This window comes from Rhamphochromis longiceps, linkage group LG1 (assembly GCF_057381845.1).
Source record: "Rhamphochromis longiceps isolate RC_006_pf linkage group LG1, R_longiceps_female_GT1.1, whole genome shotgun sequence".
Lineage (NCBI taxonomy): Eukaryota > Metazoa > Chordata > Actinopteri > Cichliformes > Cichlidae > Rhamphochromis > Rhamphochromis longiceps.
The window spans coordinates 40,981,293-41,007,683 of NC_140557.1; the positions used below are offsets into that span (position 1 = coordinate 40,981,293).

General features: G+C 40.8%; 2 protein-coding genes and 1 pseudogene across 10 annotated transcripts in view; 2 read left to right on the forward strand and 1 right to left on the reverse strand.

The window, feature by feature from the left end:
• Positions 1-3,851, forward strand: part of herc1 (HECT and RLD domain containing E3 ubiquitin protein ligase family member 1) — a 98,681-nt gene extending 94,830 nt beyond the window's left edge. For all 8 annotated transcript variants that reach the window (XM_085409154.1, XM_085409138.1, XM_085409181.1 and 5 more), the window contains exon 79: positions 3,220-3,851. In XM_085409154.1, the coding sequence (XP_085265280.1) occupies positions 3,220-3,405 (186 nt within the window). In that variant the 3' untranslated portion in view covers positions 3,406-3,851. The remainder of the gene's footprint in view (positions 1-3,219) is intronic.
• Positions 3,852-18,611: 14,760 nt separating this feature from the next.
• On the forward strand, positions 18,612-19,578 carry LOC146679215 (uncharacterized; annotated as a pseudogene).
• A 2,532-nt stretch (positions 19,579-22,110) lies between these two features.
• The window catches only part of LOC146679216 (CD82 antigen-like), a 51,224-nt gene continuing 46,943 nt past the window's right edge, over positions 22,111-26,391 (reverse strand). For both annotated transcript variants that reach the window (XM_085409411.1, XM_085409402.1), the window contains exons 7-9: positions 24,456-24,629; positions 24,290-24,373; positions 22,111-23,619 (exon numbers count right to left, since the gene is read on the reverse strand). In XM_085409411.1, coding sequence (XP_085265537.1) covers positions 23,542-23,619; positions 24,290-24,373; positions 24,456-24,629 — 336 coding nt within the window. In that variant the 3' untranslated portion in view covers positions 22,111-23,541. The remainder of the gene's footprint in view (positions 23,620-24,289; positions 24,374-24,455; positions 24,630-26,391) is intronic.

Sequence of the window (26,391 nt, forward strand, 5' to 3'; positions counted from 1 at the left end):
CAGAGACAGAGGACCTCAGTCTACGTTTATCTGGGGGCATTTTGGTTCTTTTGTTCTCCCATCTTCAATGGACCGCTGCGTAACTCAGGACACTATTAACTATCGTTATGAGTGTACAATAACATATTTTTGCATTTCCTGGCAGTGTGAATGCTGGAAATTTAAAGATTTTGCCTGAAGTGTTTAAAAATATTTGAAATAGTCAAAGCTGAACTTCCTGAATGAGCTTAATTTAATTAGATTACCAAATTATCAGCCAGCTTTAGTGTAAAAAGTAGAAGCACAAAATTGAAAAATGGGCTAAATAAAACCAAAAAGTCCATCATTTTACTCTAAAATAATAGCCACGGGTGTCCGCTTTCATCCCCGGTTATTGTGATAGATATTTGTCTCTCATAAATGTCCCCAAAGCGCTGCCTCCTCCGTCCAACTCTTCCACAGGGAACAATGTGAAAACCGTCTAAATTTCATGTGAAAATCCGAATCGCAGGCTGTTTCCACCCTGTCACGACATCCACATACTAAACTCTACAGATAGGAAAATTTAAGAATTTGTAGACTAGGAGTTGTTGGCGCTCACGGTGAAAGAAGTTTCCTTATACAACAGTTTTCTCTTAGGAAGCATTTCAGAGACAAATTTCTGTCTATTTCAACCTGAAGCTGACAGAAGTCTGGGTCACCTGACAAGAGTCACTATAGCAACCGGTCCTCACACCTGCATCCTGATGGGCGCTCTCTCACCCAGCCAAGATCCATCTCAAATTATATCAGTTTTTACTCTCCAGCCATTATCTTCATCTTAAAACGTAGGGCGGTTTGTCCTCAGCCTCACAAACCGACTCTGCCTTCAGGCTCGGGCTCATAGTAGCCCTGGCCTGCATCTTAATTAGTGAATTAATTAAGATGCAGGTGTCAAAAAAACAACACAGTGCTTCAGAAACACTGTGCCGAGGCTTTGTTCATCAGCACATCACTCCTTCAGTACCTGATTCTTTGGTTTATAAGGAAGTGAACCACTGGCAGGATTTGCGGTCTTTTGTGCGAGACATAGTGAACTGCTGTGCGACATTGAGATATGGAGTCAGCAACAAAAAGAAGATGTTCTGCCTATTCCTGAATAAAAACCACTTTAATAAGGAGTTCTACCCACAGGTCTAAACTGTACATAAGAAATGCACCGTACATATATAGTGATAGAATTATAACCATCACTAATCTGGGAGTTAACATGAAGGCAGATCTTAAACTTGGTCAGAGCTTTTTTAAATTTAAGCCCGTCTTATCAAAGCAGCTTTTTGAGACAGTAATCTACGCCTTTGTTACTTCTAGGCTGGATTATTGTAACGCACTTTATTGTGATGCAGTGCGCCTTTTAACTGGAACAAAAAAGTCTGGGCACATTACCTCCATTCTAATTTCACTCCACCAGCTACCTGTACCTTTTAGTTCTTTTATTTTTAAATCTTTAATTGGCCCTTACCTCTCGGGGCTACTACAGCCATATACACCTGCCTGCTACCTTACGTCCACCAATCAGCAGCTCCTTAAGGCACCAAAAACTAAGTATACATTTAGAGGTGCTTTTGAGGAGGCTGCTCCAAAGGGGCTGTAGCTTTTATTAAATTAGATACAATTTTATTTTATGTGTTTATGCTTTTTGTATATGTACAGCACTTTGTGAACCCTGGTTTTATGTTGGTGTGGTATTATATAAGCTTTGGTCACTGGTGAAATACATAATCAGGCAGAGGCAGGGACCTCACAGCACAGGCGTAGTCCCAGCCTATTATAAGAGTGTGTTGCACATTATTATATATAGTCTTTTTTTTATGAATAAAAAATATCAAGACGTCACAGGTTCTGTAGAGCAGTTCATTTAACTTTTAGATTCAAGCTGCGCTTCATATTTTTGGCCACCAGAGTTTCGTGCTGAAAAGCTTCGAGTAATGAAGTTTCATTTGTCCATTAAACATCTTAACATAAAACCAGAGTTCACAAAGTGCTGTACATGCTAATAGCATAAGTAAAGAAAATTAAAATGAGATAAGATAAAATAAATAACTAAAAACCTAAAATAAATTGAAACATGTTAAAACAAATTGAGTCAACCCCTCTAATCAATGCCAAAGGCTTCAGCGAATGAATATGTTCTAAGAAGACTTTTAGATTCAGAGAGAGAAGAGGCCTAACATGCAAGGGCAGATCGTTCCACAGCTTCGGAGCAACTACAGCAGAAGCACGATCACCTTTAGATTTATACTTAGTTTTCAGTACCTTAAGCAGCTGCTGATTGGCGGACCTAAGGGAACGGGCAGGTGTATATGGTTGTAGTAGCTCGGAGAGGTAGGGGGGGGGCCAGGCCATCAAGAGATTTAAAGGCAAATAAGAGAATTTTAAAAACAATCCTGAAACGTACAGGTAGCCAGTGGAGTGAAATTAAAATTGGGGTAATGTGCTCAGACTTTTTTGTTCCAGTTAAAAGACGTGCTGCATCACTAACCCCACAATAAAGTGCGTTACAATAATCCAGCCTAGAAGTAACAAAGGCATGGATTACTGTCTCAAAATGCTGTTTCGATAAGAACGGCTTTATTTTGGCTAATTCCCTCAAATGAACAAAGCTAGATCTGACAACAGCTCTGACCTGGCTTTCAAGTTTAAGATTTGCCTCTATTTTAACTCCCAGATTAGTGATGACTGGTTTAACATACTGTGCCAGCGAACCAAGATCTATAGTAGTGGCCTCAGAAGCGCCACCAAAAACCATCACTTCCACCAGGGTATTTAAAAGTAGCGCAGACTGGGGGGCAGAGCCTTGAGCTTTCACGTCCGTCTTCTGTGTCATCACCACCCAGTGTGGATTTGCCAGACGGAGACCGTCTGTATTTTTAAGATCCGACTTTCATTTTTGATAAAGCGTATAGCTGGGATGACCGTGAACCCTTCCTTCGTTATGCTGCAGTAGGCCGGACCTGCTGGGGCTTCTCATGATGCATGACCACTTGCATGTTTCTTCTTCACTCACATTCACTCACTTTCCATTAAATCATTAGTGTACTGTTGTTTGTTCTTTACCTTATTATATAAAGTGCCTTGAGGCGACTGTTGTTGTGATTTGGTACCAACTGAATTGAATTTAGGAGAGCAGCGTTTGGCCTGCCACAGAACGACACTGTGTGAGGTTTAAGTAATTTGGAATTTGTTGTGTGTCCTCCACAGCCCTACGACAGCTTGCCCACCTCTCAGACATGTTTCTTCCAGCTGCGCTTGCCTCCGTACTCAAGCCAGGCTGTCATGGCTGAGAGGCTGCGCTACGCCATCAATAACTGCCGCTCCATCGACATGGACAACTACATGCTCTCCCGAAACGTGGACAATGCCGAGGGCTCTGACACTGACTACTGATCCAAGCAGTTCTTCACACGCACACAAATAAACTCGGCAGAAATGAGCAGGAACAGCCAGTATTATCCAAACCGCACCATCGTAGGAAACTCTTAAGCAGATGGGCTATTTTCTAATCTGTTTTATGTCGATTAAACAGCACAACTTTTCATTTCTCTTTGTGGTTTATTAGCAGTTTTTATTGACACAAATTCATACGAGAAATGCATTTAGTGTTTTATTATCTTTTTTTGTGCACATCCCATTTTCAGGGCTTCTGAATGGAGATATGTTTATTTGTTTGGAAATGTGTATAGAACCTTATCAAGCAAGCTGTGGAGAAAGAAACACATTGTACATTGTGTAAAATGCTACATTAGGGAAAATGTCATATTTATTGTTTTCATTGCCTATGCCAAGTTTCCCAAACCATATAAAAGACCTGACAATAAATGCTGCATAATTGATTTGTTCTGTTGCTGGAGTTGGCTATTTCCATGGTAAAAAGAAAAACCCTTCATCATAAATGGATTAATTTATGTGAGAAGTACAAAATATCACAAATGCCACTGTGTGACAGGAAGAAATAAACTGGAAAAAAATAACGACCCGAGCAGGTGAAACAGATTCTCGTGACGCGGCGCTTTGGGAAGTCCCTCCTTCCCATTTCCTTATTTTTTTGCACATTTGTCATATTTTCATTATTTCGATCAAACAAATGTTAATGTCGAACATAGATGTGCCTAGTAAATACAACATGCAGTTTTTAGTTGAGTCCATTCATTACACGAAACATCCGTGACAAATGGTTAACTTACTCAATCTAAAATGAAATCTTCACTTTAAAAATGCAGAGTTTTTACTGGAGTTATTTTTATGTAATAGTAAAATGTTTTGATGATGAAAAATATGCTAGAACTCAGAAAGGTCTTGATGCATGCTCAATAATCCAGGTAAGGAAATCCCAAAAGGTTGATTGTGTTCATGTGGACGCAGCGTTTTCAGTGGGAGAAACGTTTCATCACTCATCCAGGTGACTGCTTTGGTCTCCGCTGACTGCAGGTTTCCCCGAAATTGAATTGAAACCAGACCTAGTTTTATTCTTGAGATCATCTTCTGCTGGTCTAACAGCACAGGTATACACGGAGCTAGTCTCTAGTTCAACAACCAAATCTGTGAGATTAATATCCTTTCTATCCATGTTTAAACTGAAATATCATCATGCAACATTATGCCTTTGGATCACTTTTCTAAGGGTAAGTGGTAAATGGCCTGCATTTGTATAGCGCTTTACTTACTCCCTAAGGACCCCAAAGCACTTTACACTACATTCATCCACACATTCACACACTGGTGATGGCAGCTACATTGTAGCCTCAGCCACCCTGGGGCGCACTGACAGAGGCGAGGCTGCCGGACACTGGCGCCACCGGGCCCTCTGACCACCACCAGTAGGCAAACATGACCGATCTTGATGAAACTTTGCATAAAGAAAATTAAATACATAAAGCACATATAAGAATATTTTATACAAATACCACAATATATTTGTACATTTGACAGGTCAGCTGAGTACAGGATGGGATGTCAGATTAGAAAGTTAATAATATAAACATGCACATATTATCCAGTGAGGAACATGCACTCACTGAGGGCAGGCAAACTGATGATGACAGTGAGGAAGATCAGAACCCAGAAACAGTTTTGAGGTGCTGTTAGGAGGTCAGGGGTCAGTTCATTTGTTAGGAACAAATCTTGTCAGAAATACTTCTTCCTCCTAGCGTTTTTCCCGCTCGGTTGTAGGGTCCGCTTTTCTGCAAAGTCGTCTCCACTTGGGTCGGTCAAGGGCGTCGGTCAGATCGGCTTCGATCTTCTTCACGTCGTACTCTTGTCAGAAATACATGCACCTGAATTGTATTGACAAAAGCATTTAGAGCTGTAGTATTGTTCGCTCTGATTTTCTTTCCTGTCCAGGTTCCCAAAAGATAAAATTAGAAGTTTAGTGAAATGAGTAGTCCGCAACCCTCATTCTTAAATCAGACTTTGACTAGACAACTTGTTTAAATCATAGTACTGATCCCATCAGTTTTTACATTTGTTGGGATTCATTTCTCTAAGGCTCATATCTCATAATTAGAATCACATATTTGTGTTTTATTTTTTACTTGACATTGCTATACAACTACAGGCCATTTACCATAAAATGAACCCAACACATTTTACAGTCACTTTTTACAGCAGAACTTTACAAAAACAAATTTCCATATTCTCCAGAATTCTGTTGTTCATGTTAATCATGAACATCACACACAGTACCAGGTCTTTCCAGTGGTGCCAAATCCTGGACGTTATGCTGGAGCCCCAACCTGTGCATCCAGTTTAGGCGCTGGCTCTGATGGTGGCCTGTCGGTACCTATCGGCTGCCTCCAGAGTCCCACAGGCTAACCAAGCCCGGTAGGCTGGTTACCACCACGACAGGCACCAACCACTTTGCGGCCACAGCTCCGTGCAGCAGCTTCGGCAATGGAGCTGCTGAACGTGGTCCATTCGGACTCAATGTCCCCAGTCTCCCTCGGAATGCTGTTGAAGCTCTGCCGGAGGTGTGCGTTGAAGATGTCGCGGACTGGGGCCTCTGCTAGACGTTCCCAGCACACCCACACTGTACATTTGGGTCCTGATCCAACTCACCACCAGGTGGTGATCAGTTGACAGCTCAGCCGCTCTCTTTGCCCGAGTGTCCAAAACATATGGCCTCAGGTCTGGTGATACGATTACAAAATCGATCATCGACCTGTGGCCTAGAGTGTCCTGGTGCCACGTGCACTTATGTTTGAACATGGTGTTCGTTATGGCCAAACTGTGGTTTGCACAGAAGTCCAATAACAAAACACCGCTCGGGTTCAGATCCGGGAGGCCGTTCCTCCCAATAACGCCCTTCCAGGTCTCACTGTCATTGCCCACATGAGCATTGAAGTCTCCCAGTAGGACAACAGAGTCCCTAGGAGGAGCACCCTCCAGTGCCCCACTCAGGGACTCCAAGAAGGCTGGGTACTCTGAACTGCCGCTCGGAGCATAAGCACAGATGACAGCCAGGACCCGTTTCCTGACCCAAAGGCGAAGGGAACAAACCGTCTCGTCCACTGGGAAAAACCCCAACATACCAGTAGCAAGCCGAGGGGGTACCAAGATACCCACCCCAGCCCGCCGCCTCTCACCAGGGGCAACTCCAGACTGAGACAGAGTCCAGCCCCTCTCTAGGAGACTGGTTCCAGAGCCCAGGGCAAGCGTTGAGGTGAGCCCAACTATATCTAGCTGGTACCTCTCAACCTCACGCACTAGCTCAGGCTCCTTCCCCACTAGAGAGGTGACATTCCATGTCCCAGTTGCCAGTCTTGGTAGCCGGGGATTGGTCCGCCAGGGCCTCCGCTCCTGTCTGCTGCCCGACTCACATTGCACCCAACCCCCACGGTGCCTCCTGCGGGTGGTGGGCCTGCAGGAAGATGGGCTCATGTCCCTTTTTCGGGCTGTGGCCGACTAAGGCCCGGCCACCAGATGCTCACCCTCGGGCACCCACCCCGGGCCTGGCTCCAGGGCGGGGCCCCAGTAAACCTAACCCGGGCAGGGTAAACTGTTCCCGATGGTCTTTTCATAGGGGTCTTCTGAATTGCTCTTTGTCAGGACCAATTTGCCATGGGAGACCCTACCAGGGGGCAAATGCCCCCACACAACATAGCCCCTGGGATCCCTGGGACATACAAACCCCTCAACCAACATAAGGTAGCGATCAGCGGAGGGGCAAAAAAATCCCAAACAAGCAAATTGAACCCGACATCTATGATTTGATTTCTTTGCATGTGTGGATTGGATGGGTTGTTACTGAGATGAGGTGATGATTTCATGTCAATAGCGCCTTTAGAAATATATTTACTAAGAAAACTGGTGACGTATTCAATACTTGCACTTAGTTTTACCTGCTGTATGAAAAGATATGCTGTGTTTGGTTGTGATTGTCTCCACTACCTTACAAAGGTATCGACCTAATTAAAAGGAATGACAGTAACATCTCACATCCTCTGGAAAAAGAATGAGCAAACACGCATCCTTTTGCAAAGCTTTTATTTAGGTCTCTGCTGGACAGGTGGGATTTAGATTCTATGTAAATTTACAGGCTTGTGTCTGTTAATGTATATAAATATATAAATTTCCTCTTCTATGTGCAAACCAATAAGCACGCCAAAGCATGAAGAATAATTAGTCTCCAGGTCAGGCCTGAAAAGACAAGGAAACATTAACCATAATGTGTTATTCACACTATTTATATCCAATGAAAAGTAAAGCTGATATATAATGTTGGCTCTGGAGACTTTGCTATGTCCAACTGTTTGTATTCACTAACCAGACACTTTATTAGATAAGCTTCCTCAACTGCACATGAAATCAAATATTTAATCAGCCAGTGACATGGCAGCAACTCAGTGACATGTAGGCATGTCAAAAAACCCTCAAGTTCAAACTGATCGTAATTTAAGTGATTTTGATAGTGGCTTTTAGTGCCATATAGGCTGGTCTGATTATTTCACAAAATGCTGATCTACTGGAATTTTCCCACATGATCACCTCGGGGGTTTACAGAGAAATAGCTGCAGTTCACTCTTTTGTTGATGGTTAGGCTGGTTAGACTTCTCTGACTTTCAAAGTGATAAGAAGAGAACAGTGCCTCAGAAAAACACTGAAAATGTAATGCTTCTTACCTGACTGATTCATTCCACCTGTTGGTGCTGAAGTAACAGAGTCTAGAGGAAAACAAATGCGCCTGGTTAGCATTAGAGCTGTTAACACTAACACAGTTGACTCCCTTTCTTTCAGGCCTCAGTTTGTGCCATGATCCCAAAAAGAAATGACTAATTCTCAGGTATGAATAAAAAAATAAACAAGTTTTCCTTTACAATAAACAGGATGGAAATTAAAATGAATACATCCTACCCTAATACTTAATACTTAAAATATTATATACAGGGTGGGCCATTTGTATGGATACACGGTAATAACATGGGAATGGTTGGTGATATTAAAGTCCTGTTTGTGGCACATTAGTATATGTGAGGGGCAAACTTGTGACATTACCAATAAGTTTGATGTGTCACATGGCCCTCGTCCTATTGAAAAAACAAAAGTTGTTTCCAAGATGGCCGACTTCTAAATGGCCACCATGGTCACCACCCATCTTGAGGAGTTTGCCCCCTCACATATACTAATGTGCCACAAACAGGACTTTAATATCACCAACCATTCCCATGTTATTACGGTGTATCCATATAAATGGCCCACCCTGTAGTTTATATAGCCATTTAAAGTAAATGTATTTTAATGTAAAAATTAAATGAAAATAATAAACAGTGCAACATTTTTTCTAATGAACATCAGGGAATGCCTCCCTTGTGGCAACCCCCCCCCCCCCTTCCCAAAAAACAAACAAACAAAAAAAAAAAACTGCCACAATTATATAAATGAGAATAGTTACTGTGATGTTCACAAAGTCCTGTTTGAGATCAAGAAAAATGACGAGTGGGTCTGACTGTGAAACACTGCTTCTTCATTTGCTAATGAGGTGCCAGTCACAAGTAATTAGTCAGTGAGGAGCATAGAAAAATAATATGACAGATTTTCAAAATACACATGATTCATTTCATTCAACATGACCCTAAACTAGCGGCGAGCAAATGAAGCTTACTGAAGCTTGTATTTAAAAAAGGTTCATCACTCAAAGCTTCCCAATAGCTTTTGGTGCCACCTGGTGGGCAAAACTATGAAGAGCAGCTTGAATCTACAAATTAAAATGAACTGCTTCATTATGATTGCCCACTCTACAGAGCTAACAGCTAATAGCAATCTAATATTGGGCTGCCATTGTGGTGCTTTGAATGTGTATTTTGGGGGGTGCTGCCTGTATGTGCCTCAGGTCCTTGTTTCAAACTGTAACAGGGGATTTGAGGTTTTAATAAGATGGACAAGTGTCATAATGCTGGATGAGCTCATTAACCATTACAACTAAGTAAGATGCAATACAATAACTACAACTTGAAAAAATACTTTAAAACTAATGATAATACGTTCAATTAACTTCAGAAGTGTCGGGATTCATCTTTCATGTAACACGTGATGCTCAGTGTCTGAGGTCACATCTGAAATCCAGCAAAGAAGCCGGCGCTCATCAAACAGCATGTTGATGTTGGTTCTATCACCACATTTTGGAGGCGACTGGAAGAGGGAAATAAGGTCGGTTAAGTCCACGCTCCAGGTCATCCTAAAGGATCAAATCAAATAGTGCCTGAAGAAGTCTTCTTCACAGCACTCACTAAAATGGAAGGGATCCTTAATGCTAAACCTCTTGGCTAAATATCATCTGATATTGCTGATCCTGACCCAATTGTACCCATTTTCATGGTCATGGGGCACCAGGATGCCTCGTTCCCACAGGTGGCATATGGACCAGGTTAACTTTATCGCCAGTTAAAGATGGAAACAAAGCCAGATCATTGCTGAACACTTCTGGACCCATTTCATTTCGAGATGCCTCCATGGCGTTCAGCTCAGACAGAAGTGGTGTGATGCCACCTGACCTTGCTGTAGATGAAGTCGTCATGATAGTGGACTCTCAGCTGCCCAGGGCCATGTGGCTAGTTGGGGAAAATCTCAAAATTGTTTCTTTGGGTGGATGGTATAGTGTGGTCAGTGGAAGGGCAAGTAAAAGATCACACTTACACACGACCAAGCTAGTTACCCTGCCTCAGATGCAAGATGGGAAAACCTTATAGACATTTTTTGCTATGATGTGCATTTGCAGTGTAAATACAGGGGTGGCTGTATATATGTCCCTGTTGGTATGGAATACATTACCCAGAACCCCTTGCCTAGCATCACAGGATTGATTAGCCCTTGTTCTAGCTGGTCTGACTCAGCTCCTGGGCTGACGATGCAGGAAAGAGCTGTTGGGAACAAAGGCAATAACCCGTCCTTTGTTTGTTATGACTGGTGTCTGTCGCATAAATGTGAGATTATGTGGGTCATGTTTAGGATGCTTCTATTTTGACCTTTTCAAAATATTTGTTCTAGCTACCGTTGGGGCACGTGCTAGTTAGTGAGAACCATGGTGACCCGATTAAATCAGTTTCCGGTCCTGCTTCATCTTTATTTGTCACATCTACGTTCCAATGTGACTTGGAACAGTCTACTGTAGGTGTGTTACCCACTGGCTAACTGCCTCATTATACATATTTCCATCCCTTGTGTTGGAGTTCCATCTAGTGATACGTTTGGGAAGTGGTATACTAAATGTGAGCGCTCCTGAAGAGCAGACTTTCCCCATATAAAACTGATCATTTAATTATATCTGGTGCAGGTTGGAGTCTTCCACGAACAGCATCAACATGCTGGTGCAGACGTTTTGTTTTGAAAATTACTTCACTACATTCTCGGCTAAAAAATATTTAAAAAGTGCAGGTGGTGACACACAAACAGGTTATTTTAAAACTTAGCTTACAGTTTAGAGTACCACCACCACTGCCGCTTGTGATTTGAAATGCTAGAGACTGCAGTGGCAACATTGGCCCCATCAATTTGATGTGTGAGGTTTACATGTATTAATTAATTAGTTATTACATTAGGTTGTGTAATATAATAAGTTACATTTAATGTTCCTTGCTAGAAAGGTTTGGTGTCAGCTGGCAGGCTTGGTGCAATGAAGAAGGTGCCTAAAAAGTACAGTAGGCCGTCCAAACAGCCAAGCAAAGACTCACAGCCTCGGCCAGCTGCTTGAAGACGTACACCAGAGAGATAGAAGGCAGGAGAATAAACCAGCTGTTCTCCACAGAACCAGCCACGGTTTACTCTCAGTGGCAGGGGAACAATATGAGCACAGAACCACCGAGGCTGGAGATGGAGCGATACTGGAAGAGCATATGGGAGAAGGATGCAACTTAGTTTCTAGTGAATCTAAGAGCAGACCACAGCAACCTCCCTGAACAGGATCCAATAACCTTCACAGTGGCAGACATCCAAGAAAGCATCTCCAGTATGGAGAGTTGGACAGCACCAGGCCCAGACATGGTTCACGCCTACTGGCTGAAGAAGCTGACCGCACTATGACATCACAATGATGCCAAAACAGGCTGAGAGCAGCATTTTCTAATAAAAATATCCTAAAACAAAGTTTCATATCTCAGCATGGTGTGCAATGTTTCCTTTAAAAAATGAGGAACCTGGACAAGTAGAGGACAAAAACAAAAAGACCTGGCAGGCCGAAAAAGTCTAACTACAGTTGATAGACAATATCTGAAAGTTATATCCTTAAGAAATAAGGATAGGACCAGCGAGATACTCTATTGCCCATGTTTACTGCAGCAATTCAGTTCAATTCAATTTTATTTATAAAACCACCAAACCACCAATCACAACATTATTCCCCTCAATATACCTTACAATAAACCTTATATTGTGAGGTAAAGACCCTACAATAATATGTTAAAACTTCAACAATCAAATGACCCCTTTGAGCAATCACTTTGTGACACAAGCTACACATCTCACCTGTCAAACTCACCTGACATTCTGGCCAGCTCAATGCTGTAGTCAGAGAACTCATGCCGTTTGCTCACCGAGCAAACGTGAGTCCCAAAGTCCTCCAGTCTGGCCTGCAGGACGGTGAGCGTGATGTTGCCTGGGCTGTAGCTGATGGTGTAGCCAGCCGTGCAGTTCTGAAAGGCTTTGTGTTTGATATAGTGACACAGCAGCTCATTGAGAGGACTCCTCCACTGTATGGATAGCTGGAAGATATGCATCTGGTCCTCATAGTGGTATGAGCAAGGCAAAGTGGCACGCTGGCCCGGCAGGCAGAGCAGTTTCCCAGTGCTACCTTGAGACACAAGAACTCAGGGTTAATGTTTTTGAAGATGCTCAAATCAGCATTTTTTAATTTTATACACATACTGTGGTGGTTCATTTACAAACACAAGTCTAACTTACGTGTTTTTAATTAGAAATAATCAAATTGTTACATGCTTACATTTAGACAAAATGTCAGAAATCTGCACTGTCACGAATGTGTTTTTCACCAAAAATTGAAAACCAAATTTTTCATGATTTGTTGGGTTAACCCTTTGGGCTCCAGGATATAATTGGCCATTTTTGTTGAAATTTGGTGTTTTGGTTTTTTTTTATTTTTATCAATGACTGGTTTCTTCCTGTTAAAAGGGAGTTTTTCCTTCCCACTGTTGCCAAAGTGCTGCTCATAGGGGGTCATATGATTGTTGGGTTTTTCTCTGTATCTATTATTGTACGATCTACTGTAAATATAAAGCGCCTTGCGGCGACTGTTGTTGTGATTTGGCGCTGTATAAATAAAATTGAATTGAACACACTCTATTAAGATAAGATAAGATAAGATAAGATAAGACTTTATTGATCCCACAACGGGGAAATTTTTGCGTCACACAATTGCATTAACACAATTTATCTGTAATCACACAAAAAACAAAAACTCTAGTACATAGGTGTCAAACTCTGGCCCGCGGGCCAAATTTGGCCCGCAGCCTAATTACATTTGGCCTGCGAAGCCAAACCAAATTACTATTAGAGCTGGCCTACTGTTAACCCTAGGATTCCCAAAGTCCAGCTGCTTTGGATTAAGGACTTTCTGACAAACACAAAGGGTAAGGGTGGACCCCCACATCTCCTCGGCCATCAGCACTAGCTCTCCTGTGTGCTGAGCCCCCTGCTCTTCACGCTATACACACATGACTGTGCCCCCGCTCACCAAAGTAACACCATAGTCAAATCTACAGACGACTCCCCTTTGGTGTGGGTCATCTCTGGGGAGCATGAGTCCGCCTAAAGGGATGAACTGGAGTGGCTGACAATGTGGTGCAGGGACAACAACCTAATCCTGAACACATTTAAGGCCAAGACGATTAAGACCACATTAAACCACTTTACATCAATGGGGATGGGGTGGAGATGGTGTCGGAGCTCCTCTTCCTGAGAGTTCACATCATGGAGGACCTGTACTGGGGTGTGAACACGACGGAGATGGCAAAGAACTGAACACCCTCGCTGCCTCATGAAAAGCAGGAAATATTATAAAAGACATCGCTCATAATCTGTAACTGTCGCCATCAGGCAAAGATAGAGACGCATCAAAACAAAGACAAATAGAATAGCAGTTTCTACTGTGTAACTGTCAGGGCGCTAAATGACATGTAATCACCTCCAATTTAACCTGACAAGTGCAGTGCAATGGATCACATCCTATGCAATAGTGTTACATGTGCAATAAGGTTTTATAATACTACCTTTGTTTTTATAGTATCCTTTTGTAATCATATTCTACCTCTACTTTGTGACACCACAGGGACTACATTTTGTTGTACTTGTTACAATGACAATAAAGATTTTCGGATCCTGATCACTTCCTGTTACAATGCACAGTGGTGTTTTTGTGCAGCTTATCTGTGTTTAACTAAAACTTACTCAGTGAAATAAGATGTTCTGTATAATCTTCACGTGTTTTATCCAAAGTACACTCTCTGTTGGCTCTGCAGGCAGAGCCAGGAAAACAGGATGGCTGGGTGACAACGAGGAGGACGTGTACTCTAAATAGAAGGCCGCAGTTCACTACCAACCCATCCATCTCCCAATTAATTTTTCCCACTTGCTAAGGAACAAACTCCAGTAACTGGTGATTCTGTTTTGAGACATGTGAAGCTAGAACACCAACAAACTGGAAAAAAACTGGTGTTGTTGGGAGACCGTCCATCCCACTTTGAATGGCGCAGCTCTCATTTCTAGAAATCTGGCCAAATTTATTTAACCCACCAAAACGTCACTATTCAGAGTTGAAACCAGAAAGCTGACCTACCTTTAAAAGCAGGCTCAGACCATCCCCAGCTCTTATTATGCTGCCTTGATGACATCAAACAGTGGATGTCCTTAAATTTTCTAAAGCTAAATGAAAATAAAACTGAAGCTGTCATTTTCAGCAACTTTGTCAATAATCCCATCGACAGCACTCTGGGCCTCCTTTCCTGCTACTGTCAAACACATGTAAAAAACCTCGGTCTCTGCCTTGATGGTTCTTTTAAATTGAATAAGCAGGTGAGTGCAGTAGTCCAATCCTGCTTCTTTCAGTTAAGACAGCTAGCTAAGGTAAAGCCAAACCTCCTAACATCTTTGAACGTGTTATTCACCTTTTCCTTACTTGCAGGTTGGACTACTGCAATTCATTGTGTTTTGGTCTCGATCAGGCCTCCATTCATCATCTTCACATGGTCCAAAATGCAGCTGCTCACCTGCTAACTGGTACCAAACGGAGAAAGCATATAACCCCAGTTTTAGCTTCTCTACACTGGCTTCCTGTCTCCTACAGGATCCAATTTAAATTTGTTTCTAAGTCACTTAACGCTCGAGCCCCTTCATACCTGTCTGAGCTCCTCTCTGTTTATGCTCCAATAAAAACTATGAGGTTTAGCTCAAAATGAATGCTGTCCATCCCACGGACTAATCTTAAATCTCGTGCCGATAGAGCTTTGTCTGGCCCAGACTTTGGAATAGTCTTGCCCTAAATATTAGATCTGCACAAACATTTGCAATTTAAATCACTACTAAAGAGACATTTTTATGCCCTGGCTTTTAACACACTATGACCCAAGCATTTTGGTCTTATTTGATAGTCTTAGTTATTGTTTTAATTCTTTTATTGTCTATCATTGTTTTATGTTGTTATTATTGTTGCACATTGTTTCTTTTTAATGGCATTTTTATATTGTTAAGCACTTTGTGCAGAATCGTCTGTCTGGAAATGTGCTATATAAATAAATTTGATCATTTCTTAATAACATTTGCAATAATGTAAATTATTGTAACATTACAATAACATAATGTTCCCTTACAGGGAGGAGGTCAGCGCCCTGACACACTGGTGCCAAGACAACCATCTCACCCTCAACGTCACAAAGACAAAGGAGTTGATGGTGGACTTATGGACTTCCAGAGTTGAAGAGAAGCACACTCCATTACCATCAACGGCGCTGCTGTGGAGAGAGTGAGCAGCTTCTGTTTCCTAGGTTTACATCTGGTGGGTGATCTCACATGGTCTGTTCACATGAACAGAACAGTGAAGAAGGCGCAGCAGCGCCTCTTCTTTCTCAGGAGACTGAAGAAATTCGGCATGAGCCCCCGCATCCTCAGGACCTTCTACTACTGTGCCATTGAGAGCATCACTACCTGGTATGGCAACAGCACCGCCTACAACCGCAAAGCTCTCCAGAGGGGTGCGGTGTGACGAAAGGATAATTGGAGGTGAGCTTCCCTCCATCCAGGACATCTACAAGAAGCGGTGCCTGAGGAAAGCGGGGAGGACCATCGAAGATTCCAGTCACCCCAGCCATACGTGTTCAAACCACTTCCATCAGACAGGAGGGGCTGCAGTACCCGGTCCCAAACCAGCAGACTGAGGGACAGCTTTTTCCATCAGGCCACCAGACTGCTGAACACTTCATAGAAACCTCACTTTCACTTCCTGGAACTTTGACACTTATGCACTCCATATTGCACATATATACCATTTCTTTTGCACAATATTCATACTGCTGACCTCTGCATGTTTTATATATATGTATATCCATATTTGGAATACATATTCATTAATGTGGATACATTCTTATATTTGTACATATATTTATTCTTATAATTCTGATATTCCTGTTCTTATATTTGGCTTGTATCTTATGCTTCTTGTATCACTGTTGCTTGTGAAGCTCGCACACAACAATTTCACTCACATGTGCTGTACCAGTGTGTCAGTAATGTGATGTGACAATAAAAGGGATTTGATTTGGTTTAATGGATTGCACAGCAGTGGTGAATAGATCTGAACACAGTAGATGTCATTCTGAAAGTGCTGTTACTAAGTCTGTTATCTTCTTCAATGCCATGTGCCAGCACAGTGCAGAGCAGCTACTTGGATGCTACTCTGACAGAGGCTGATTACCTTGTAATTAATAATATTAATATGAATATTTACATCTTCACTGTGTATGACTGGATACTGTAGCTCCTCTGAAAAAGAGAGCCTCAAATTAGAACTCTCAATGCTCATCTTACAGCAGATAACTTATAAGTTGGAGAGGAAAGGGCGTCTCACTAAATTAGAAAATCGTCATTTAGCCTGGAAAAATAGTTTGCTGCTTTATTAAAAAGCCCTCTGTAAAACTAGAACGTCTTACTATTCAAAACTGATTGAGGAAAATAAGTTCAACACTGTAGGCAGACTGACCAAAAGACATAGCTTTGTTGAGCCAACCATGGTAAATGGACTGGTTAAGGTTAAACCTTAACCAGTCCATTTACCATCAATGTGTCTTTTAGACCCGATTTCTACAAGTCTGCTCCTAACATCTATGACCCCTATAATGCCCTTTGTATCATATACATGAGTTTCTGAGACCTCAGTCTCATCAACATGATCAATACTTACCATAATATCAAAATGTTATGGACAAAACTCTTTTTTGTCTAAAATTAACATTGTTGTTAACAGAAAGTTGCATTTTGTATCAAATGTGATACAAAAAAAATATAACAAATATATAATTAAAATAATACACAACATGACATAGCAAAAAAAAATGTGTGGATTTTGTTATAACGGTTATTAAACATCACAGCTCCAAAAAGTCTGAATTGTTTGATTGGGCTGGGTCTTACAGGGTTAATGCACTAATCCTAAATATGATCAGCCTATCTCTATTAATTAGTCTTAGCTAATTATAGGCCAATCTCAAACCTTCCTTTTATCTGATCATGTTTTTCAAGTTAAGTGATATTTGTTTGTGGCTGTGTGGTTAAACCTACCTCCTCCACCCACGTGTGACAGAATCAGTCCAAGGTACAGTGCAGCTGTCCTGCTCTGTTCGAGAGGTGTTCTCCACATTTGTTAACAGATTGACTCCACAAGTTCAAATACTTACAAGATTCTAACACAGAGAACCCTGAGCCCGAAGATGAAAAGTGCTATCATTTTTGTTTTTGCTGTGGTGTCAGTTTACAAGCTCTGGCTGTAGGAGTGCAGAATCTGAAGACTAGGTAGACGCAACGTAATCTGATTCTTCTGGATCACAGAAAAAAAAATCTTGTTGGTGTTTGTGAAAAAGGAAAAATGAACAGACTTTATACCGCATGTTTCAGTAGAATTCAAGAACAGTGTGTATGGACTACAAGATGGCAGAAAAACGTCCAAACTTCTAGTGAGAAGACCTTAAAGAAAAAAAACCCACTACATGAACAATCCGGTTGTTCAGTGATGACGTGATGAATCCTACTTCCGGGTCTAAAGTAGTCTGTGTTTAATATGGCTTTTGTGTTGTTAACATGTTTAATGTTATGTATTTTCTTCTATTTAATCTCAAAAAGCTCCTAAAACAGTCAGTGATCACTGTTGACCTCCCTCGGCTTTTATTACCGCTAATCATTTATTTAAGCTCAGTTTTTAAAACCTTAGGATGTAACTACAGCCCAGCCCATGCAGCAGTATATGAATGACTAACCTCGTATTGTGGATGGATTATCTCAGTTGTTCTCCTGGCTGAAGTTTGGTCCTTTTACAGCATCCTGCCATGCGATTAATTTGTTCCTGACCACCGAGAACACTCACGTTAACTTTTATCCAGTGGAAAAAAAGTTAGCTTGTTTATATTATGCTAACATAGCTGTGTCGCTAGCGGTCACGTAGCACATCATTATATACCAGCTAGCCCAACTTCAGTAACCCTACAAACGTCACTGCTGTTTAGTTTTCTGTCTTCATTTATGTTGGAAGTGATAACAGAGCTGTACGTTTGAATTTGTTTCCAAAACCCCGCAGGCAGGATATGCTATATTGTATTTAGATAGAAGCTAGCGAGCTAACTCCCTGCTAACTTCTAACTCCGTTAAATGTCATAAATTCCGTTTTCATGGATGCCTGGATGTTAAACTCAATTGTTACACCTGGTAGAGCAGAACGCTGATCATTTTATTAAAGATGAAAGACTTTAGACAGTTTTTCAACTCTCAGTAATGCCATAGTGATCGTTTGATATATGGACCTGCAGCGGAGTTTAGGCCCAGACACGGCTAGTGACGTCAGACTGAACAACCGGATAGAAACAGTCACCAAATCATACCACAGAAAATACATGAAAACTGCTACTAAACATTGTCCCAACAACTCTGCCACAGTAGAGGAATCATGTTTTGTCTTATGTCAATCCTTTACCCTTACTGTAGGTTTGCCAAGCTAAGAGAAAGGTCACCACTATTGGGCGAGGGCTCAAGTTCCTCAGAGTATGTTTTTTCCCTGTCCTTGTGATCCTATGGCATTTCTGTACCATTGGTGTTTTCCTCATACGAGTTGTAAGAAGATCTTCAAATGGACCAGCCTATTTGTTCAGTGGTTATACTGACTTCATTGTTTGTAATGTGATCACTGTTGAGATGCCCAGGATCAGATGATATTTGATTTTCCTTTACAGGGTCAGGATTTGCAGGAATATAAAAAAATGGACTTCATTGAAATGTGAAATATGTCATCTTCAACTGTACCAGTGTAGACGAACATAGCATAGCCAGCAGATGGTCCTGAATACCTGGGAAAACAGGCTGGCTGGCTGACGGTGAAGAGGAAGTGTAGTCCTAAACAGAAGGCCCCAGTAAACTGTTCATGTCTCTAATCGTTTTCCCCCACTCACCTGCCGAGGAACAAACGCTGGTATTTTCAATTCTGTTTTGAGGCATGTGAAGCTGGAAACACCAGCAACCATAGTGAAATGTCTTCCAGTCGCCAGACACTGAAGGAACCCTGAAACTACTGACTAAAGATACGTGTAAATGATGTCAAATTATCATTTTTGTCAGCATCACACTTGACACCTGGTTACGTCAATTGGAGTTCATTACAATTAATATTTAATCGGTGTGTAACTTTGTGAAAACGATGTCATAGTTTTCTCTTGTCCCCTTCCCAATCGGACCAGGAGGGACATGTTTAGCCACGTGCTCTCCTTAAATTACTGGCTGTCTGAGTGGTGTCCAAAAAATTATGTAGGCTTTATAGATAAAGACTGCATCTGCTCCCAGACCACCAAAAAAAAAAACCCCCACTAACAAACCAAAAATGAAAAACAAATGATTTAAACATAAAAATTCACAAAGAAAAACACCATAATATCCTCAACTGCAGCAAAGAGTACAAAGCTTAAGTGTAAAACTTTTCTCTCTTCTTATCAGTAAATGATTTAATGATTGATCAAAAAATTGATTTACTCTGTGTTACAGAAACCCAGTTTTACAGGTTTACTGACCCAATCAGCACTTGCAAAACGATGGCTCTCTACTGAGACAATTCAAACTGATCAACACAACCACATCGACTGACGGATGACAAATTCTGAAGGATTGAAGGACCCCCTATGAGCAAACACTTTGGCGACAGTAGGAAGGAAAAACTTCCTTTTAACAGGAAGAAACCTCCGGCAGAACCAGGCTCAGGGAGGGGCGGGGCCATCTGCTGTGATTGGTTGGGGTGAGAGAAGGAAGACAGGATAAAGACATGCTGTGGAAGAGAGACAGAGGTTAATAACAGATATGATTCAATGCAGAGAGGTCTGTGAACACATAGTGAGTGAGAAAGGTGACTGGAGAAGAAATACTCAATGTGTCAAGTCTACACCTATTGCAGCATAACTAAGGGAGGATTCAGGGTCACCGGATCCAGCCCTAACTATATGCTTTAGCAAGAAGGGAAGTTTGAAGCCTAATATAAAAGCAGAGTTAGTGTCTTTGACACACCACGGACCCACACAGCGTTCAATTATAGTTACACAGTTCATTTTTACAGCGTGTCAAAACACTAGATGCTTTTCTTCATGGCAGCTCAGCCACACAGCTTCCTGTTCGGTGCTTCGACTGCTCTCGACAGCTTTCCAGCTGTCTCTGCAAACACCCACACCTCCTCTGCAGTCACAGGTAATTCCTATTAACCAAAAGCTCAGGTGTCACATTGCTTGATAGAGTGCTTCATACCTTCCCCGTGTGCTCATACACCCTGTAGAATAGAATTTGGTGTGGATGAAGTGTTTGATAAAGATGGAAAAACAAAAGCAAAACAGTGGAGCTGAAAAGCTAAAAGAGAAAAAGAAAACAGATGAAATCGAAACAGATGGAGCAAACCTTGTCAAATTAACCAACATATGTCCGGGTAGCTGCTGCCGAATCACCATTCTCTTCTGTACTCTCTTCTGCTCATCGAGTTGTGGGGGCACTGGAGCCTATCCCATCTACCACAGGGCGAGAGGTGAGGTACACCCTGGATAGTTCACCAATATGATGCAAGAGTCATTCACACCGATGGGCAATTTAGAATCACCAAATAACCAATTTAGAAACATAACCCCCATTAATGACATGTTTTTATACTGTAGCGGGATGTAGAAGCACCCTGAGGAAACCCATGCAAACATGGACATGCAAAGAGAACTGAAAATAGATAGTGGAGTCAAACTCAGGACCTTATTGCTGTGAGGCAACAGTGAAAACCACTGCAGCAATAACATCAGTATCAGCAATGATTGGTACCAAACCCTGGCAGTTCCAGGAGATTGCTGTTATATAGGTGAGGAGGGTGTACTTAATGCGGCAAGAAACTAGACAGAGGGACAAGGAAGAGATTCAAGTGAAATCAATGTTTCCTTTGACCATGGGCCATTCCTCATGGCTTTTAATTGTAACAGTTTTACCATAATGGTTGTACCATTGAAAACATCCTGACACAAAGTTTGACATCTTGGTTTGTCCAATGAGAAGTGACAACTTAATAGGATTGTTAAGACTGCCAGGAGGATTGTTGGTGCCCCTCTCTCGTCTCTGGAGGAGATCTACAAACAGTGCTGCATACGCAGAGCTATCTCCATCATCAGAGACCCCCACCACCCCTGGCAAGAGGTACAGGAGCATCAGCTGCAGAACCACCAGGATGCTGGAAGCGTTCTTTGCACAAGCCGTGAGACTGATAAACACGGTGCCTTGGTTGTACCTCAGGAGGTAGAGCAGGTCATCAACTGATCAAAATATTAGTTGTTAAATCCCTGGCTGCTCCAGCTAACCCCAAGTTTTTCTCCAGTCCATCCATTGTAGCGTGTATGCTATAGAAAGCACTTAAGGAGAAGAGAAATAAAAGGCTGCTTGAATGAATGGGAGGATGAGGTATGTTATATAAAGCACTTTGAGTTATTAAACTATAGATTATGTTAATTTTACACATTAACTTCATATAATTTAAGACCAAAGAGTCTTGCTGACAGATTTCTTTCATTTACTACTGTATTTTTTTTTTACCATGTAGGAAAAACTGGCCGAGGGCCGTTTTCCTATTCTCCTGATTGCTCCTATTTGCAATCAGGAGACGCCCCCTGCTGGTCATTAGAATGAATGCAGTCTTTTAGACTGCAGGATAAACTTATGTAGGTGCATAAACAGTCTAATCTAAGAACAACAGCCACAACAATGTTGTCAGAGATGAAGTTCTGAGTTAGAGACATTTAGAGAGCATGAAAAAAAATTTACACTACATTTAAAATATATATATTAACAACATCGTGAGCAACAAGGAATCACACTGAAGTACTGTAATCAGTTTATTGGCAAAATGAAATATGAATCCATTTGTGAGTACATACTTATGACACCAACAAGCTATAATTGAAGAAGGCCATGTACTTCTAAACAGATGTATCCTTTTGTGTCTTAGTAACCATTACAAGGTTAATGGGATGGTATTTATGCGACTGTAAACAAAACAAAACAAAAAACAGGCCACTGAGAAAACCACATACTGGCTTGAAATTAAAATTGTACACAAATGAATGCCAAGGATCCGTGCTAAAAAATAGTCCCATCATGTCACACAGTTCACAAGTGGTTACAATTAATGTGCTACTCTTCTCAAACGTCTGGATTAAACAAGGTTCCATACTTCAACCTAAAAAGGCTCTATTTGCTTGTTTAAAAATGCCAATAGTAAACTGCAACACTTTTAGAAGACAAGTATCTTTTTAGTACCTTATTATTTCCTTTATTATTTTCAGACTTAAAAGCAATTAGGAGAATGGGAAAGAACATCGTTTAAAAATTGAAGGAGAGACCTGCTGCCATAGAAAATACTGGAAGGAATACTTTGGGGACTCAAATTCTTACAAATAAACACTTAAATTCCAGACAAACTACTATAACTTTACACAATAACTCAAAACACTGGCATATAAAAATAAAACAAAACATCCACCGAGTGGACTTTCCAGAGTCGTCAAAACTTTGCTTTTCTCGACATTTTTACAGTGCTGCAGGCATCTTATCATTAGAAGTAGATACAAACACAGGAATTCCTTTTTCTCTTTTTCTTTTTCAAATGGCCATCATGTGAGATACATGCATATATATTTTTGTGAATGATTTGCTAACAATAGTTTGTGTTTCATTCGAAATTCAGTCTTTTACAGTATATTGTCAAAAGCATTGGAATGATTAACCATAAAGGGTAAAATCTCTGAAATGATTCCATTGGTTGAATTTCTCACAGCTGTTTACCTAAAACGAACATGATGGCCAAACTGGAAAGTTTTAAAATTTTGAAATTTCAATGGCTAATTTTGCTCATTAATGCCTCCAAAGGAAAGGTGAATCCATTTTCACTTCACTATTACAGATGCACAGATGGTTTACTTTCAGATTTTCAAGGGAAACTAAAAGCATGCAGCAGCAAGTTGGCACTGTGGAAACCAGCAACACTGGCAGGGAAAGAAATCCTCCAGTATGACACCTTTCTTTATTAATCTCCTCTAACCCAGTGTCCTCTCAGCATTTTTCAGCTTTGCGCTTTGATCCAAAGTTCAAAACTATAAGTTTTTAAAATAAAACCAGACTGACAAAAAGCCTTAGAGGATAAAATCGAATAAAATCTAAGGAAAAAAATAGACATATTTCATTATTACCCTTGGATACAATTTCGCCAAATACTTTGCTCCCTATTTGTGTGTTTCTTGAGTTCAGTAATGTAACTTCCTCCGCTGAGCTTCAGTATTTTGGCACTTTGGTATAATCCTCCATGTGGACGTTCCTGCACAGGCAGATGGACAGGATCATCCCCAGCAGCTGTTGACCAGAGAAAGACACTTTGAAATTTCTCATTTTTAAGTTATTTATTCATAAACAACTCAGATTGTTCATCTTGAACAAACTCAATCTACAGTTTCAATACATTGGAATTACCAAGATTTCTCCAGTCTGATATGAGCTTATTCTTAGTAGAAAACATTAAAAAACACAGTAAACTAATAACACAAAGAGTCTTTATTCCACTCACTTTGCATCGAAGAACATAATTGTTGGTGAACTTTGCTTTTTTTTTCTTCTTCAAAACAAATATTTGTGACAAAAAATTGTCAGAAATTTGTGAAAAAGTTCTGCATAGCGTAACGCCACAGAAGTGTATGAAAGTGTGTGAGAGCAAAGAAAACATCAGACCTTTGTGTCACAACACTGTAAATAGAGGAACTGCTCAGCCTTCACTGAGTGATTACTCGGTGTGTTCAACAATGACATGAAGGTGCAGCTGCTTGTTTTATTAAAATTGTATTTGACTTTAATTAACAACATTTTATGATTAACAAAGAATCCAGACACATCCAAAGGTTTCACAAAAAAAGCCACTTTAGTGACGTTGAACTGTAACAGGTATTATTTTGCATATTGTTTGTTTCTGTAAACTACTTTCATGGAAACCCAGCTAGTTATAGGTGAATGAGAGTTAATGACGTTGTACCTCAAGAAGAGTCACTCCAAGGCAAATGCCTAACACAACCCCAATGTTGGTGAGGAGCCACCTCTCCACGCTGGCGGCACATCCCTGATTAAGACAAGAACCTTATTGACTGGAAATGCATCTAAGAGACAGCAAGTATGTGAGATGAACGGAAAACACCATTTACCACATCGTATACAGGCCAGTCAGGTGTCTTAGCCTCACAGAATCCACTGTCAGAGAAGTTTCCAGAAATAAGTGAGATGTTCTGGCAGGAGCAGGGAAACAGCAGCTGCGAGCTGTTGACGATGACCATGTTACCACTCCAATCTGTACGATCAATCCAGCTACAACACTCCATCTACAGATGGGGAGAGTTAAGCACAGGTTTCATTTGTAACAGCCAATGTTTTACTCTCAAGGACGTTTGACTGGCACGGCTGATGAAGGGGTTGACACATATCATTCTGGAACAGCTACTTTTGGCCTGATTTCATGTTTTTCAATTTAACACCAATGTAAACATTTCTGAAGAAAATATCAAAGTATTTTATTTACAAATGTTATTAATCTACTTTCATATTTTGAAATGAAATGAAATTCCTGTTAATGTCAACATGTTGCCGGGGAGGTTCTGACATCACACAAACCTTAGTTCTAGTTACTGTTTCACTTGGAAAACACTGGTGTGAACCAGGATTAGACAAGTTAAATGCTCAGTTTGCTCTCATGTAGTGTGAGAATTTTCTGTGATTACAGATGTCTGGAAGCCTTTAAGATCCACACAATGCAGTCAAATGGAGTATTTACAACATGCAGCTATCTTATATTAAACATTATATCGTAAGTGTGTTGAGATAAGGTGACTACACACTAACAGTGCAAAAATTTAAACTCAGGAAATCTGCTGATTAAAATAACTGAGGTTTAGATTACTGAAAATTAAAGGTTGATATTAAGTCATTTTTGCTTATCAAGACTGCAAAGCTATTTTGTCACAAGTGACAGAATCTGTTCATATAAAAATGAAATCTGATTATTTCAGAAGAAACTGGCTGAAAAGAGAAATCTAGAGAGCTATTTTAAGCTACATTACCTTCTTTTGGAAACACATTGATGGAGAAGTGGTAAAAGGCAAAAGTACTGGTCCTTTTATAACCCTTTACTACGTTACCTGAGCACCCTTCCAATGCCCTGCTCTACCTCCTGAGCTCAGTGGAAATTAAGATTGTTATTGCTCAGAGTACAAAATAAATTTTATAATATATTTCAGACAGATTCTTATTAGGATAAAAGATCTGATGTCTCAACAGGACCTGGAAAAACTAGTCCATGCATTCATCTTTAGTAGGCTTGATTACTGTAACAGCATCTTTACAGGTCTACCTAAAAAATCAGTCAGACAACTACAGCTCATTCAGAACTCTGCTGCTCGAGTCCTCACTAAGACCAAAAAAGTGGACCACATCAGTCCAGCTCTGAGGTCTTTACACTGGCTGCCTGTCCGTCAGAGGATAGACTTTAAAGTTCTGATGCTGGTCTATAAAGCTCTGAATGGTTTAGGACCAAAATACATCAGTGACCTCCTGACCCAGTATGAACCTTCCAGGTCCCTCAGGTCATCTGGATCCGGTCTTTTATCAGTTCCCAGAGTCAGAACCAGACACGGAGAAGCTGCATTCAGCTTTTATGCTCCTTATATCTGGAACAAACTCCCAGAAAGCCTCAGATCAGCTGAAACACTCAGTTTATTTAAATCCAGGTTGAAGACTCACCTGTTCTCAGCTGTATTTGAATAAAGCACCAAACCCACACATTTAAGCTTAAATTTCAAAACTTACATTTAACTACTGATCTTATCTATTTCTGATTTTATCTGTTTTGATTGTTTGTTTGTTAATTAGTAATTTTGTTTGTTTGCTTGTTTTAATCAATTTTAAATCATGCTTTTTATTTGTTTTTGTTTCTAATGTCTCTGTAAAGCACTTTGAATCACCTTGTTGTTGAATTGTGCTATACAAATAAATTTGCCTTGCCTAGTCTCTTTAGAAAACGTAAATTCAAGTTAATTTGTCTTCTTTGTCTCATTTAGGTTTTCAATGCATTTTCCAGCATCAGCTGAC